Consider the following 18859-nt stretch of genomic DNA (forward strand, 5'->3'; position numbering starts at 1 on the left):
AATATGCCCCTATTCTTCGGTGATGGGTAAAAAAAAATCCTTTTTGTTTTTTTTTTCATTTCAAGCATTTACCCAATATATGTGATAAACACTTTTGCTTTTCACCTTGTGTTGAGGGCGACTAACATACTCTAGCCAATAAGGCGCTCATAACGCACAGCGACAAACGAAAACAACAACGTAAAGCTATGCTCCCTTTTCTCAATTCGGCTTCCAGATTTGAAACGAATTTTTTTATAAATACAAGCGAAGAGATTAGAAATTCATCATTTGAGATAAAACAGTACAGCGGTGTATTACCTACGCATAAATAATTGTCAAAAATTGTTTTTAGTGAAAGAAAAGCAAAATATAAAAATATTTTAAGTGACAAAAAGAAATATTTATAACATTATTTTGAGAAAAAGTTTCATAAACAATTTTTTTAAATTGGAGTTATATATGAAAAAATGTTTGTGCAAAAAGTGGTGAGTTAAAGATACAAAAACAAAAACAATCAAAAAATAAAAAAAAAATATTCAAAAAATAAAAAAAAAATATTCAAAGAATATACCAAAATCACAAAAATAAGTAGTTGATAAAACAATAAATGAATTAAGAAAGTTAAATAAGTAAATCTGAAGAGAACATAAATATTATCCTTTTTTTTAGTGAGAACAACTTCAAATGAAGAAATATGAACTTTGGAAATTTATTACTAAAGTGAAATAAGTCGAAAGAGGTACAAGTAAAAGCGTGCTAAGTTCGGCTGAACCGAATCTTATATACCCTCCCTCGTGGACCACATTAGTCAAGTTATTTTCCCGGTATCTCTTTATAGGTAAACAAAATATAACGGTTAAGAATTGCTATGCCATACGCTCCATACTTTGTGTGGGTGTTCGAGACCATGCAAATCGGATAAGAATTGCGCCCTATAGAGGCTCAAGAAGTAAAATCGGGAGATCGGTTTATATGGGACCTATATCAGGTTATGAATCGATTGAACCATATATGGCACGTATGTTAGAGGTCATAAAAAAGGAATTGTAGAAAATTTAAGCCAAATCGCGTAAGAATTAGCCCTTTAGAAGTTCAAGAAATAAAATCGGGAAAACGGTTAATATGGGAGCTATATCAGGTTATAGACTAATTCAGATCATTTTTGGCACGTATGTTTAAGGTCAAAAAGAAATTCACTGTACAAAATTTCACCCAAATCCGACAAGAATTGAGCCCTCTAGAGGCTTAAGAAGAATAATCGGGAGATCGGTTTATATGAGATCTATATCAGGTTATGGAGCTATTCAGACCATATTTTGCACGAATAAAGAAATAAAATCGGGAGATTGGTTTATATGGGAGCTTTATCAGGTTATAGACCAAATCAGATCATTTTTGGCACGTATATGTAGGTCAGCCACTTAGAAAAAGTCACTATGCAAAATTTCAGCCAAATCCTATAAGAATTGCACCCTCTAAAAGAATCTAATCGGGAGATCGGTTTATATGGGAGCCATATCAGATTATGGACCGATTTAAACCATTTTTAGCACATATGTTAGAGTTTATTTAAAAAGGAAGTGTTTAAAATTTCAGCCAAATGGTGAAAGAATAAGCCCTCTACAGGTTATACAATAGACCAATTCACGGCACGTACGTTTAAGGTCATAGAAAAAGTCACTGTGCTAAATTCGATAAAACAAGACCCTACCATCTGTGAAAATTTCATTAAAATCGGTTCAGCTGAGTCTATTTGAGTCTATTATACCGATCGGTTTAAAATCACTTCCTAATTCGATTTCGCAATGTCCGTCTGTCTGTCCATGTATTCTTGTGATCAAGGTACAGGTCGCAATTTACTCATGAAATTTTGCATGTCACTTTTTTGCCCCAAGGACGAACACTATGGATTTTGAAAAAAATTGGTTCAGATTTAGATATAGCTCTCATATATATCTTTCATCTGATATGGCCTTTTAAGGCTGTAGAAGCCACGATTTTGATGCAATCTTTACCAAATTTGGCACGAAATGTTTTATTTGGTGTCTTCATATGTGTGCAAAATTTCATGAAAATCGATTCACATTTAGATAAAGCTCCCATATATATCTTTCATCCGATATGGCATTTTAAGGCTGTAGAAGCTACAATTTTGGTCCGATCTTTACCAAATTTGGCACGAAGTGTTTTATTTGGCCTTTACATATGTGTGCAAAATTTCATGAAAATCGATTCAGATTTAGATATAGCTGCCATATATCTTTCATCCAATATGGAATTTTAAGGCTGTAGCAGCCACAATTTTGTTCCAATCTTTACCAAATTTGGCACGAAGTGTTTTATTTGGCGTCTACATATGTGTGCAAAATTTCATGAAAATCGATTCAGATTTAGATATAGCTGCCATATATCTTTCATCCGATATGGAATTGTAAGGCTGTAGAAGTCACAATTTTGTTCCAATCTTTACCAAATTTGGCACGAAGTGCTTTATTTGGCGTCTACATATGTGTGCAAAATTTCATGAAAATCGATTCAGATTTAGATATAACTCTCATATATATCTTTCATCCGATATGGAATTTTAGGACTGTAGCAGCCACAATTTTGGTCCAATCTTTACAAAATTTAACACGAGTTGTTTTATTTGGCGTCCCAATACATGCGCAAAATTTTTTTTCTATCATAAGATAATCGTACAAGGTTTTATTCGATATTTCAAGCGGTGTGCAAAATTCAAGTCTGACTAGACTTGGAGATGAGTTCTATATATTAAAATTAGTATGTAGACCAGGTGGTTTAGGATATTAAATAGTCGGCTCCGCCCGACTTTTGCCTCTTCTTACTGGTTATATAATAGAAGATATCCAAATCTGAACCGAAATGACCCATTTGCAATCCCCAATAACACACATCAATAAGAAGTATCTGTGGAAATTTTTAAATAGTTAGCTTCACTCGTTCGACCGCTATGGGACGGATGAACGGACGTAGTTAAATCGACTCAGAGGTGTTACAAACCGAATGACTAGATTAGTATACCCCCATCCTATGTTGGAGGGTATAAAAAGATGTCAAATAAAGACAAATTTGTTGCGGATTCTTTCATTTCCGTTTTATTTTTCTCAACGTTAAACAATTCTCAATAATCAATTGATTTACTTTTATTTTTCAATGGGATTTCCTACAAATAAACAAAAACAAAAACCCTTACTTACCACATTATGCTTAGTGTTTCATTATGCACATCATGTATACATCCGCAAATGATACAGAATAATTTTGCCATATACAAGTATTTATGGTTCAACGTAATAGTTGTGTATGTATGAACGAAATGTAGTTACTTATTTCAATTAGAGATCTTGTGATAATGACCATAGTAAATATTAGGCGGCTGATAAATTAAACCCCAAAAATTCGCAACATCGACCGCAACAAGAAAAAAAATGTTGAGGTGGATACTAAGAAATGAATAAAACAAATGTCTCTTCTAAGAACGTGCATCGACGCCGTCGCCACCTATACACTCACATCAACATATGGCATTGGTTTGAAGTTCTAGAATTTCTTCTATTGATTTTCTAAGATTTAAGTTAAATAAACCATGAACAAATTTTAACACACACACATATTACCATATTTTTGTAGGTTGCTAGTTGTTGAAATCGATATGGGGAAAGGTCTGAATTAATGCACTTTCATAGTTTTGGAAAAAATTGACTAATTGGATTAGGAGAGGCAGACTTGACAGGCAAGTCTAGTGGTTTAATATAAAACTTAATGTCTGCCGACCAACACCCGTAAAAGAACAACATTAAGACTAATCTTTGCAAGAATACAGGCTCTGTGTCTCCCATTCCTCGTACCCTTGAGAAGTTTAAATCCCGGAATTCTTAATCCACGAACCATTCCTCCACACACCCATGGTTCCTGGATAAGAACCACATCAAATCCCCATGCCATCAGGAGGACCTTTAGTGCCGCCGAAGCGGTTTTAGAATAGTGGAGATTTATCTATAGAAACCGGACCATAGTCAAGATTCAGAACTTCCACCACTGTTGTGTTAGCTACGTCTTCTGATTCCACCAGGAGTTCATCCTCACAAGATTCGTCAGAACTCTTCCCCTCCCCCTTACCCTAAAAATTAGTATCCTATTTTCACCACGGGGTCATTATACACCATCTGTGAAAATTTCAAGAAAATCGTTTCAGCCGTTTCTGAGTCTATAAGGAACACACAAACATACAAACAAACAAATTTACAAACAAACACAAATTGATTTTTATACCCTCCACCATAGGATGGGGATATACTAATTTCGTCATTCTGCTTGTAACTACTCGAAATATTCGTCTGAGTCCCCATAAAGTATATATATTCTTGTCCATTCTTAGCCATGTCCGTCCGTCTGTCTGTCGAAAGGACGCTAAGCTCCGAAGGAGTAAAGCTAGCCGCTTGAAATTTTGCACAAATACTTCTTATTAGTGTAGGTCGGTTGGTATTGTAATATCGTTATGATATCCAATAACTGTGCCAAGTATGGTTCAAATCGGTCCATAACCTGATATAGCTGCCATATAAACCGATCTGTGATCTTGACTTCTTGAGCCTCTAGAGGTCGCAATTATTATCCGATTTGCCTGAAATTTTGTACGACGGATGCTCTCATTACCATCAACATACGTGTTTTTATGGTCTGAATCTGTCTATAGCCCGATACAGCTCCCATACAAATCGATCTCTCTATTATACTTCTTGAGCCCACAAAGGGTGCAATTCTTCTTCGAATTGGCTGACTTTTTACACAGGTCTCCAACATATTGGGTTGCCCAAAAAGTATTTTTTCATATAGTCTGCGTTTACAAATTTGTTCACAGCTTGTGACTCTGTAATTGCATTCTTTCTTCTGTCAGCTGTGACTTTTAGTTTGCTTTAGAAAAAAGGTGTAAAAAAAGTATATTTGATTAAAGTTCATTCTAAGTTTTATTAAAAATGCATTTACTTTCTTTTAAAAAATCCGCAATTACTTTTTGGGCAACCCAATATAATTTAATTGTGGTCCAAACTGGACCATATCTTGACATCGCTCTAATAGCAGAGCAAACTTTTCTTAAATTGTTTTTTTTGCCTAAGAAGAGATGCCGGGAAAAGAACTCGACAAATGCGATCCATGGTGGAGGGTATATAAGATTCGGCCCGGCCGAACTTAGCACGCTTTTACTTGTTATTTATATGATTATTGGCCATTAAGCAAGTTAAATTTTCTTTTTTCTTATTCCCTACTATCAGTTTTCCTTAACTTAACTATAAAACTCACCATAGAACTTCGTTTTGGATATTTGGCTACAAACTATCGTTTCTAGACTACTTTGACCCATACATAAAACTAGAATACATAGCTGAAAAATCACCGGAAAAAAATATTTTCCCACAATGTCCAATACATTTCATACAGTCATACTCCATTTCTTGCATTTGTCACGCACTTACTCTATTCATTGTCAAGTTTGAAGTAACAATACTCCAAATAAACGAAAACAGCATCACGTCTCTCAGATTTCGAAGCGAAATAACCACAATCTCTATCTATTATATACAAGTCAAATAAACTGTTATCATATTTCATTTAAAAGGTGTGACAAACGAATGATCCAGACATAATTAAATTGAAATACCAAAAATTTGTTTTCTTGGGTTAATATAAAAAAAAATATAATAAACCAAAAACATGTTTTGGTGACATTTGTTAAGAATTTTTAATTTGGTACAGATACAATTTTTTTTCGATTTTATTTATCATTTAAAGAAAAGTTAGCAATTGTTTTGAGAGATTGAATGCATTTGCAGGTTTGTGTCTTAAATCTTTTGTGTAACGTCGTTAGAAAACAAGTTTGTTTCTTCAGATATTTCATACCGACATTTTTATGCGACGCAACAATTTTTTAATTCGTTCATTAAAATTTATTCAATCTCAATAACTTTTTAAAATTTATATTTTAATTGAATGGCTATTTTTAGGTATTGCTAATCTTTAAAGATTAACACATTAAAGAAATGCATATACAATGCATCAATCTTCTAAAAAGCAACTTGGTACACTTACAGACCTGTTCCAGTTTTCGAAGACGCAAAACAAAAGATTTTCATTGTCTTATATCTTGCAAGCCTTGTCATATCTACGTTAAAATGCCTGCTAAAATCAAAATGTCTATATAGTAAAAGGATCCTCAGGTGATATCAAATCATAAAAGAAAACAAGTAAAGGGTGATTTTTTTGAGGTTAGGATTTTCATGCATTAGTATTCGACAGATCACATGGGATTTCAGACATGGTGTCAAAGAGAAAGATGCTCAGTATGCTTTGACATTTCATCATGAATAGACTTACTAACGAGCAACGCTTGCAAATCATTGAATTTTATTACCAAAATCAGTGTTCGGTTCGAAATGTGTTCATTCACCGTAATGTTGCGTCCAACAGCATCTTTGAAAAAATACGGTCCAATGATTCCACCAGCGTACAAACCACACCAAACAGTGCATTTTTCGGGATGCATGGGCAGTTCTTGAACGGCTTCTGGTTGCTCTTCACTCCAAATGCGGCAATTTTGCTTATTTACGTAGCCATTCAACCAGAAATGAGCCTCATCGCTGAACGGTGAATGAACACATTTCGAACCGAACACTGATTTTGGTAATAAAATTCAATGATTTGCAAGCGTTGCTCGTTAGTAAGTCTATTCATGATGAAATGTCAAAGCATACTGAGCATCTTTCTCTTTGACACCATGTCTGAAATCCCACGTGATCTGTCAAATACTAATGCATGAAAATCCTAACCTCAAAAAAATCACCCTTTAAAAGCGTGCTAAGTTCGGCCGGGCCGAATCTTATATACCCTCCACCATGGAACGCATTTTTCGAGTTCTTTTCCCGGCATCTCTTCTTAGGCAGAAAAGGATATAAGAAAAGATTTGCTCTGCTATTAGAGCGATATCAAGATATGGTCCGGTTTGGACCACAATTAAATTATTTGTTGGAGACCTGTGTAAAATGTCAGCCAATTCGAATAAGAATTGCGCCCTTTTGGATTTATATGGGAGCATTATCGGGCTATAGACCGATTCAGATCATAATAAACACGTATGTTGATAGCCATAAGAGGATCCGTCGTACAAAATTTCAGACAAATCGGATAAGAATTGCGACCTCTAGAGGCCAAAAAAGTCAAGACCCAAGATCGGTTTATATGACAGCTATACCAGGTTATGGACCGATTTGAACCATACTTGGCACAGTTGTTGGATGTCAAAACAAAACACGTCGTGCAAAATTTCATTCCAATCGGATAAAAATTGCGCACTCTAGAGGCTCAAGAAGTCAAGACCCAAGATCGGTTTATATGGCAGCTATATCAGGTTATGGACCGATTTGAACCATACCTTGTACAGTTGTTGGATATCATAACAAAGCACGTCGTGCAAAATTTCATTCCAATCGGATAAGAATTGCGCATTTTAGAGGCTCAAGAAGTCAAGACCCAAGATCGGTTTATATGGCAGCTATATCAAAACATGGACCGATATGGCCCATTTACAATACCAACCGACCTACTTTAATAAGAAGTATTTGTGCAAAATTTCAAGCGGCTAGCTTTACTCCTTCGGAAGTTAGCGTGCTTTCGACAGACAGACGGACGGACAGACGGATATGGCTAGATTGACATAAAATGTCACCATCAAGAATATATATACTTTATGGGGTCTCAGACGAATATTTCGAGTAGTTACAAACAGAATGACGAAATTAGTATACCCCCCATCTTATGGTGGAGGGTATAAAAACTTCGAAAATATAGGCAAAACCTAACCAGGCCGGTTAATGTTTTTTCGCAATAATAATTTCAATTTTATAATCACCTTTATTTGATGGTAAAAATTCCAAACCGATAAGTAATTGGGTTGAGAAGTTAATGCATTGGCAAGTTTGTTCTTTAGTATTTTGTTTGAAAAGGCTATTGGAACGAATTTACTTCTTAAATCATTGACTCGGTTATCACTTGATGCGCTTTTTGCCCTTTGCGTAGCATTTATTTGGAATTTTTAATTGTCGTAATAACATTGTCAATTGTCGTTCGTTTTGAATACATTGGCAAGTTTGTCTCTTAAGTCTTTTGATCAATGGCCTAAAAAAAAAGTTTGTCTCTTAAGTCTTTGATATCATTACTAAGTATTTTCAACCAATGCGCTACTTTTAATCCCATTGGATCGAAGGTTTACTAATCTAGTTATTCCGTTTGTAACACCTCAAAATATTGATCTGCGCGGCCATAAAGTCTATACTTCCGAATCCGTATAATTGAGCACCGTTCAATAGAATAAGTCGGTGAATTGAAATACAAATTCTTAATCGTTTTGACATTTTAAGTCGATTTAGCCATGTCTGAGTCTACGTATGTCGAAATCACAATAGCGGGCGATCGAATAATGATAACCGCTTCAAATTTTGCACAGATTCTTCTTATTGATGTAGGTTGTTGGAGATTGGGAAAATGGTTTATATCGATTCAGATTTTGAAATAGCTCCCATTCAAAATGGTTTTTCGAGTTGACTCCATGTTGCCCAGAAACAAGAATCCAGCTTAAATTTGGCATGTAATGTTTTTTCATGACCATCAACATTCGTGGTAAGTATGGTCCAAATAGGTCTACAACCTGATAAAGCTCCCACACCAACCGCTCTCCCGATTTAACATCTTGAGACCCTAGAAGCCGCAATTGTTTTCCGATTTGGCTGACATTTTGCATGTGGTATTCTGTTACGGCAACTGTGTCAAGTACAATCCAAATCGGTCAATAACCCGATATTACTTACTTAAATTGGCTACGACAGAACATATGTCCCATTAACCGAACGTAGAATAGCGTTCCAAGCGCCTCGATCTTCTGCGCTCCTTCTAAAATCTCGGAGACCTAGTTTCGCGGTGTTTCCCACCACTTGATCTTTCCATTGGGCTCTTGGTCGTTCCGGCTTGCGTGTACCACCGTGATCGCCTTCAAGACATCTTTGCTGGAGCTTTGTCATCCATTCTGACAACATGACCTTGTCAACGCAATCGTTGTATTACTATTTATCTATGCTATCGTCGTCATACAGCTCGTGGTTCATACGACGCCTATATTTTCCATTAGCGCAAACTGGTCCATATATTTTACGAAGAATTTTTCTCTCAAACACTTCAAGAACTATCTTTTCTGCCTTCGCAAGTACCCAAGCAAACACTCCAAGTACCTCCTTTTCTGCTTTCGTAAGTACCCTCGCTTCGGAGCTATACAACAGCACGAGTAGTATCAGTGTCTTGTATAGAGTAATTTACGTCTGTCGAGAGGTGGCTTAGCCCCACAGCTGCTTGCTCAATCCAAAATAGCATCCGTTAGCCAATATTATCCTTTGTTTTATTTCAAAACTGATGTCATTTGTTTCGGTTACGGCGCTGACGAGGTAGATAATGTTGCTGACTATCTCAAAGTTGTAGTTCCCAACTTTCTCCATTTTCTTTGTCTGCTCGTGTGTACAGGGTTTTGTGGATGATTCCATCCACTTTGTATTATCTCCATTTACTGCCAAACCCATTTTCGTTGGGCTGTCGAAGGCGGCTTTGTAGTCAACGAAAAGATTGTTGACGTTGATTTGTCCTTCTCGGGTCTTTTCCACGATGTGGCACAGTGTAAATATCTGGTCTATGCAGGATTTACCAGGATTAAAGCCACACTGATAGGGCCCAATTATTTAGTTGACTTTATACTTTAATCTTTCACAAAGTACGCTCGATAGTATCTTGTATGCAATGGGGAGGAGACTTATTCCTCCTCATCGGGTATGCGTTCTTTAAGCCAGATTTTGCAGACGAGCTAACGCATACACCTTATCAACATGTCCCCTCCGGTCTTAAACAGTTCAGCCGGCAACCCATCGACTCCCGCTGCCTTATTGTTTTTCAGCTGCTACGTGGACCTCGTTCTGACTTGGTGGTACACATTCTATACCATCATCAAGGATTGCTTCTGCGGTATACTCATACCCACCATCATTGGATACCAGAAGCTGGGAAGAGTGTTATTTCCATACCTTTAATACACTATCTGTATATTTTACCTGATTGTTTTTTTGTCTCCGCAAGAGGATGTGCCTGTACCAAAACCATCGGTTTGATGTGTAATTCTTTCCAGACTTCATTCTGGCTCCCGAACCTCTCGATTCGCTCACACTGACGTCTTTCCATTTCCTTTTTCTTCTTGCGGAAGAGATGTTTCTCCTCTCTCCTTCTTTCCCGATACCTCTTCTTCATCCAGCGTGTTGCTACTGACTGTATGTCGCATTCTAGGCTTCAGCTGCTTTTTGGCACCCCTGGTCGTACCATGGGTTCCTTGGTGGAGGCTTTTGGTACCCAAGTACGGACGTAACGGCTTTTTCGATTGAGTGGGCAATGGTTTGCCATTGCGCTGCTATACTATCGGCGCAGGGAGTGCTTTCTTCAAGCAATTGGATCAGCCTAGTGGGGTATGCCGCTGCCACCTGTTATGTTTGCAGCTTTCCGACGTTAAGCTTCCGTGCAGTGTCAGATCGTGTGCGAACCTTTGTTGCAATTAAATAAAAAAAAAAATTCCAACAACTGTGTCAAGTGTGGTTCAAATCGGTTCATCACCTTATATAGCATCCATCATATAAACCGATCTCAGGAGGTCACCGTAGCGCAGAGGTTAGCATGTCCGCTTATGGCGCTGAACGCCTGGGTTCGAATTCTGGCGAGACCATCAGAGAAAAAATTTTCAGCGGTGGTTTTCTCCTCCTAATGCTGGCAATATTTGTGAGGTACTATGCCATGTAAAACTTCTCTCCAAAGAGGTGTCGCACTGCGGCACGCCGTTCGGACTCGGCTATAAAAAGGAGGCCCCATATCATTGAGCTTAAACTTGAATCGGACTGCACTCATTGATATGCGAGAAGTTTGCCCCTGTTCCTTAGTGGAATGTTCATGGCAAAATTTGCATTTTTGCAATTTGCATAAACCGATCTCGGATCTTAGCTTCTTGAGTCGCTAGAGGGCGTATTTATAAACCGATTTAGATGAAATTTAGCATGAAGTTTTTCATTTTCACTTCCGGTCGAAATAGGTTCATAAACTTATATAGAGTAAATCGATCGCGGATCTTGACTTCTTGAGCCGCAAGAGGGCGCAATTATTATCTGATTTGGCTGAAATTTTGCATGAAGTGTTTTGCTTTAACTTCCAACAACTGTGTAAAGTATAGTACAAATCGGTTCATCACCTTATATAGCACCTATATAAAATAATCTCGTATCTTGACTTCTTGAGTCGCAAGAGGGCGCAATTATTATCTGATTTGGCTGAAATTTTGCATGAAGTGTTTTGCTTTAACTTCCAACAACTGTGTAAAGTATAGTACAAATCGGTTCATCATCTTATAAAGCATCCAACATATAAACCTATCTCGGATCTTGACTTCTTGAGCCGCCAGAGGACGCAATTATTATCCGATTTGGCTGAAATTTAGCATGAAGTGTTTCGTTTTAACTTCAAACAACTGTGTCAATTGCTGTTTATAACCTCGGTTTATAACCTGATATAGCTCCCATATAAACTGATCTGGTATCTTGACTTCTTGAGCCGCTAGAGGGCGCAATCATTATCCGATTTGGCTGAAATTTTGCATGAAGTGTTTTGTTTTAACTTCAAACAACTGTGTCAATTGCTGTTCAAATCGGTTTATAACCTGATAGAGCTCCCATATAAACTGATCTTGTATCTTGACTTCTTGGGCATTTTGCATGAAGTGTGTTGTTTTAACTTCTAACAACAATGCCCAGTATGGTCCAAATCGGTACATAAGCTGGTATAGCTCCCATATAAACCGATCGCGGATCTTGAAATCTTGAGCCGCTAGAGGGCGCAATTGTTATCCGATCGGGTTGAATTTTCGCATGAAGTGTTTTATTTTAACTTCCAACAACAGTGCGCAGTATGGACCAAATCGGTTCATAAACTGATATAGCTCCCATATAAACCATTCTCGGATCTTGACATCTTGAGCCAATAGAATTTGGCTCAGATTTGACTGAAATTTTGCATGAAGTGTTTCGTTTCAACCCCCAACAACTGAAAATTTGCACAATGGTTTCCACTTTAGTCACCAACAGCTATAGCAAGTAAACATCAATCGGTTTCAATCAGAACATAACTTGGTATAGCTCGAAGAATAGCATAGCAATTCTTATCGATTATTCTTTGTTTTCCTATAAAGAAGTATTTGGCAAAGAACTTATAAATCCGATCTATGGTGGATGGTATATAAGATGCGGGCCGGCCGAACCTAGTACTCTTTTAATTGCTATATCTGAATTCTCTAAAGACTCATAGTCCACTCGCAGTTCATGACTACTGTGGAGGCATGGTATGACATATAAAAGGGAACTTCGTTGTTTTTGTAAGATGAATTCCAATTCATTTTGTCATTTGCAGTTCCATCAGTTGTGCTAAATCTCTCACCAGATATATAGACGCCTTCTTTTATTTATTTATGTTTGTATATAAAAAAAATATTTTTACTATTTTTGTTGTTTGTTTTTTAATACAAATAAAAATCTTTTCTCGCCGCTATATTACACAGCTCATAAATTTCATTAGCATTTCATAGGCAAAGGCAATAATTCCACTAAATGTTTGCCAACGGAAATGCACATAAAAATGCCTAAGGAAGAGCTAAATTAATTAGAATATATTTACATACATACATACTTATGGCTGGCTGTATGTCAAAAATGTCTGTATATAACAAGCAAACGTGTGAGAACACTAAATAAATACAGTATACATGAGTATATTTATTTGTTATATTATTGCTAATTTTTTCTATTTTTTTTCTTTGTATATTTTGCAGTTTGAAAAAGCATCGCAATCTGAGCTATGGAGTTTTGTCAGTTTATCATTGGTGATATTCGTCATGTACACATTGCGCGACTACATGAAGACAGTATTGCTGTCATTGAAATTGTCGGGACCCACCGCTATACCTATTATGGGCAATTGCATGTTGATAAAGGAAAAGAATTGTGAGATTTTCTACAAAAACTTTCAAGATTTAACAAAGCTGTCGATAGTAATTTAAAATTCCTTTTCCTTTTTTATATCCTCACCCTTTGCCTTTAGTACTGCGTTTTCATGCTGCCAAAGCCTTTAGTCTTTATGGTTCCTTGGTGCGCATATGGGTACTCTTGTTTCCCTTTTTTGTGGTTTTACAACCGGATGATTTGCAACTCATATTGTCCTCAAAGAAGCACACCAACAAGGTGTTCTTCTATCGTTTTATGCATAATTTCCTTGGAAATGGCCTTATAACAAATAGTGGCGATAAATGGCATTCACATCGTCGCCTTATACAACCCACATTCCATTTGAATATATTGGAGCGTTTTATAGGAACATTTGCTGATGCCTCACAGGCATTATACGAAATGTTAGATCCATTGGCAGATCAGGATATAAACATTACACATTATGTTAATAATTGTATTATCGATATATTGAATGGTAAGCGGTCGCGGAGGGATGTTTGGGAAAAATTTTAAATTATTAATTATTTGTTTTAATTTTTTGTATATTGCAGAAGCTGTCTTAGGTGTACCGGTTAAGAAAACCACTGTGCAAATGGAACCCTCTCCATTTAGAAAGTAAGTAGGAAGTACAACCTACCAATTCACTTTCTTGTTGTAAGAATATCTCATTTTTATACCCTCTACCGTAGTATGGGGGTGTACTAACTTTGTCATTATGTTTGAAACAACTCGAAACATTGGCCTTAGACCTCATAAGGTACATTTTAAAGTGATCTTGCCAAGTCCGTCCGTCTGTGGCAAGCACGCTGAAATTTTGCACAAATACTTCCTATTAGTGTAGGCCGGTTAGGATTATAAATGGGCCATTAGTTCCTTATTTAAATATGCAAATGCATTTTTGCCCATGCACATTCCATTAAGGAACAGGGGCAAACTTCTCACATATCACTGAGTGGTGTGCGATTCAAGTTTAAGCTCAATGATAAGGACCCTCCTTGGGTCCTTAGCCGGGCCTGAACGGCGTGCCGCACTGCGACACCTTTTTGTGAAGAAGTTTTTACATGGGGTCCATACCAGATGGTACAGTACCTTACAAATGTCGTTAGCATAAGGAGCAGTGATGCCAACAATTTACCAGCAAAAAGCGTAACCAAAATTGTAAAAAGCGTAAAAAAAGAGTAAAAAAGCACTAATATAAATTTTGGAAATTTTTGGAGATTTTTGCGTATAGGTGTGTAATTTTAACGATCAATATTTGCTATCGTAGCTTGGAATAGGTAAATAAAACCCAAAAACTCACAGCAAGTGAACGAAATGGGGCAAAATAATTGGGCGTCCTCATCGAATGTTTTTATTTTTACCGTCCAGCTGTTGATTTGGTTGACCCATCAGATCGTCGAGAATCAAATACTCAGAAAACATGTTCAGTTGAAATTTTCCTTTCGTAAATGTTGATGAAATTGGTTATTTATTCAGCCATTTAAGACTTCTCTACGAAGAGGTGTCGTTGATCTGCGCCTTGTGCAGAAAAAATTCAAACTTAACTTAGGCTAGTTGAAAAGAGGGTGCAGATATTAATTCGCCCCATGCCACTATGGACATACACCTATGCCGGTAATCGTCTCGTTGTGCGCTCTAAAAATAATAAAGTAACCTCTAAAAAGAAACTTTTAAGTTAGGAATTCCGTGCTACTTACAAAATCCTTAATTGTTTTCCATGCCACGCCCCTAAGTTGGTTCATGTCTGGTATTGTATCCCCACTTAAGTGCCGGTATCTGTTAGACGCGAAAGCCGAGCAATGGCAAAGGAAATGCTCCAACGTCTCATCATCTTTCCCTGAGTCAGCATCCGTAATAGGTCATTTATGGTGGTCACTCATGGGAGTGGATTAACCCAGTCTGTAAGGACCGGGTCCACCCGGTACTGGTCTAAGGATTGGATCAGTGTGTCGGTCTGCACACGTTTTGGCATCGAAGGATTCTTCTATTTTATGCACAACCTCGTGCAGGGCAGGCTCCACCGACCTTCCCTTGACATAGGCATGATGTTGTATCATGGTGTCCGCAATACGTTCCATAGTTTTGCGTAGAAAGGATGTAAGGCTTATGGGTCTGTAGGCCTTTGGTGTCGCATAACTTGCCTTGCCGGGCTTGGCAAAATTTCTACCAAGGGTTTATAAGGGAGCTATGTCAGGATATGAACCGATTCAGACCATATTTGTCACGCATGTTGGAGGCCATAGAAAAAAATCATTGTACAAAATTTCAGCAAAATCGGATAGCAATTGCGCCCTCTAGGGGCTCAATAAGTTACATCAGATGATCGGTTTATATGGGAGCTAAAACAGGTTATTAACCGATTTAGACCATATAGGTGACAGGAGCAATCACTGTACAAAGTTTCAGCAAAATCGGATAAGAATTGCGCCCTCTAGTGGCTCAAGAATTAAAATCGGGAGATGGGTTTATATTGGAGCTATGCCAAGTTATGGAAAGATTCAGTCCATACTTGGTACCTATGTTAGGGGTCATAGGAAAAATCATTTTGCAAAAATTCCGCAAAATCGGATAGGAATTCCGCCTTATAGGAGCTCAAAAATCAAATCGGGGGATGGGTTTATATGGAAGCTATGCAGTTTTTAAATCGATTCAGACCATATTTTGCACAAATGTTGGAGGTCGAAGAAAAAATCATTGTGCTAAATTTCAGTAAAATCGGATAGGAAATGCGCCCCCTAGGATCTCAAGAAGTAAAATCGAATAGACGGTTTATATGGGAGCTATAACAGATTATGAACCAATTCAGACCATATTTGGCACGTATGTTGAAGGTGATAGGAGGGAGCAGTCATTGTACATAGTTTCAGCTAAATCGGATGAGAATTGCGCTACCTAGGGGTTCAAGAAATAAAATCGGGAGATGGGTTTATATTGCAGCTATGTCAAGTTATGGAACGATTCAGACTATACTTGGCAAATATGTTTGGGGGTCATAGGAAAAATCATTTTGCAAAATTTCAACAAAATCGGATAGGATTTACGCCATATTAGGGGCTCAAGAAGTCAAATCGGGAGATGGGTTTAAATGGTAGCTATACCAGGTTATGGACCAATTCAGACCATATTGGGCACGTATGTTTAAGTTCATAGCAAAAATTATTGTGCAAAATTTCTAATCAGATGTGAATTGCGCTCTCTAGAGCCTCAAGAAGTATAATTGGGAAATCGTTTTATACGGGAGCTATATCAAAACATGGACCAATATGGCCCACTTACAAAACCCCACCGACCTACACTAATATGAAGTATTTGTGCAAATTTCAAGCGTCTAACCTTATTTCTTCGGAAGTTAGCGTGATTTCCACAGACAGACAGAAGGACTGCCGGAAGAAAAGACAGACGGACGGACATGTATGTACTTTATGGGGTCTTAAACCTATATTTCGATGTGTTAAAGCGGTATGACGAATTTAGTATACCCCATTTCTATGGTAAAGGGTATAAAATTTGCACAAAATGGATAACATTAGGCATTTGAAGTTTGCAGTATGCATTGAAATATGGCATATTTGCCATAGTTACATCTTAATATCTTGTAAACTATATAAGATGCGCGAAATTCTTGGAGATTCGTAAAGGTAGTGTTTTAAAGACACAAAAACTAAATGTAACTCAAAAAAGTCGAAAATGGCGTATGGAATAATGGATTATTCTTTAAAATTTAGTTATCATACAAAAATGTCCTCACAAAAAAATGCTTTAAATGGATCTAACTATCTATTCTAAACTATCCAGTTTTAGACTTCTAACAACTCAACCAACCCCCTTTTTCTTTCTTTCCCAATTCACAGAGGTCAACTGGTTATACCACATCGTTTTCTCAAACCCTGGCTACTCTTTGACAGCATATACCAGATGACACAATTGGCCTCCGATGAGCTGCAACAAAAACGTCGCCTTAATGAATTCACCAGAAAAATGATCAAAGTTCGTCGTGAAATGCGAGAGAAAAATGAAATTCAAAACAAATGTCTCTTGGACTATATGATCGAGATATCCGATAGTAATCCCGGTGAATTTACAGAAGATGACATTGTAGATGAGGCTTGTACATTCATGTTGGCTGGACAAGATTCGGTGGGAGCAGCTGTGGCCTTTACCATATTCCTCTTAGCCCAAAATCCCGAATGCCAGAGCAAGTGCGAAGAGGAAATTGAGCGCATATTTGGAGATGACAATCGTGCTCCCAGTATGCAAGATCTTAGGGAAATGCGTTACCTGGAAATGTGTATTAAAGAGTCATTGCGTCTGTATCCCAGTGTTCCGCTCATAGCACGTAAACTTGGAGAGGAGGTGCGTCTTTCGAAATATACCTTACCAGCTGGTAGCAATGTTTTCATATGCCCCTATGCCACTCATCGTTTGCCTGACATCTATCCGGAACCAGAAAAATTCATACCAGAACGTTTTAGTGCCGAAAATTCAGAGAAACGTAATTCTTATGCATTTTTGGCCTTTAGTGCGGGACCACGCTATTGCATTGGCAATCGTTTTGCCATAATGGAAATAAAAACAGTCATATCAAGACTCTTAAGAAGTTATCATATACTGCCGGTGGCTGGAAAGACAGCATTTCTGCCGGTGTACCGTATAACGCTGAGGGCTTCTGGAGGATTGTGGGTGCATTTCAAGTCACGAGAACATAAACTCACCGATCTTAGCTGTTAAGACATTAGAAGGTAGTAAGAGTAGAAATTTTAATTTGAATTGAAAGCTAACTATTGAGTCAAGCGCTAGAAGAGGCCAAAAGCTAAGCCTCACATAACACAATTGGGTTGGAATAGTTAAGCCGGTATTACACGGCATGTAGTTGTCTTATGACATGCCACTTTTTGTATTAACATGTTTGTCAAAATTGACAATTTACATAGGATCAAGCTCTATACCAAAAAATTACATGTACTATTTCGAAAAGTGACTTTCATATGTTAGTTTCATTTGTATCACACGACATGTACATGTGCTAAATTTGACATGTCATAGGACACGATCACACCGTGTAATAGAGCCTTTAATGGACAAGTTTTGATGATGCATTCCATTTAAAACGAATCATATTTAATTAACAATGGACCATATTGGCCCCTTCATTTGACAATATATTTTATTATATTTTTATTAGTAGTTTTAACTATATCTTCTATAGGGCGTTATTATAAAATAATCTTTTTTGAATGCCGCAATTGATGGTGGTCTTTGTTTTTGGTATATTAACTTCATCTAGTCCTACACCCACCAAACTTAAGCTTATGCTGTTGCTAAGGTTCTCCGATCATACCAAAATCCCTACAATTCAGCATTCCTTCATAAATTTGACGAACTTTGTTGCCTTCTTTCCCACCGTCAAAATTGGGAAATTTTAATCCGCCTTGTATTCTGGCGAAGAATAGATTCCGTCGGATTTTAGCATTATCGCTGCGAATGAAGTCAGTACTAGGCTTAATGCAGCCCCAGTAGTCCAAACGTCTATCATGACAATGTCTTCAAAGACTTCTTAAAGACAATTTGAATTTCGTCACCGATATGGCATTCCTGCTGGTGGCAGCCGGTTGTATGTACCGGATTGACCCGATGAATTCCTTCATCGGCAAGGGCTGCCGCCTCAGTGTACCACACACTGCTACTACAACAACAACCGTAGCGCAGAGGTTAGCATCGAATCCTGGCGAGACCATCAC

General features: G+C 37.5%; 1 protein-coding gene across 1 annotated transcript; it reads left to right on the forward strand.

Annotated features, from left to right (window-relative positions):
* The first annotated feature begins 383 nt into the window (after positions 1-383).
* On the forward strand, positions 384-18053 carry LOC106091851 (probable cytochrome P450 4aa1). The gene is made up of 5 exons (XM_013258536.2): positions 384-467; positions 12947-13118; positions 13216-13596; positions 13673-13736; positions 16973-18053. The coding sequence occupies exons 1-5, from the start codon at positions 450-452 to the stop codon at positions 17847-17849; spliced, it is 1512 nt and encodes a 503-aa protein (XP_013113990.2). The 5' UTR covers positions 384-449; the 3' UTR covers positions 17850-18053.
* The last annotated feature ends 806 nt before the right edge of the window (positions 18054-18859 follow it).

The sequence above is a fragment of the Stomoxys calcitrans genome, chromosome 5, assembly GCF_963082655.1.
Source record: "Stomoxys calcitrans chromosome 5, idStoCalc2.1, whole genome shotgun sequence".
Taxonomy (NCBI): Eukaryota; Metazoa; Arthropoda; class Insecta; order Diptera; family Muscidae; genus Stomoxys; species Stomoxys calcitrans.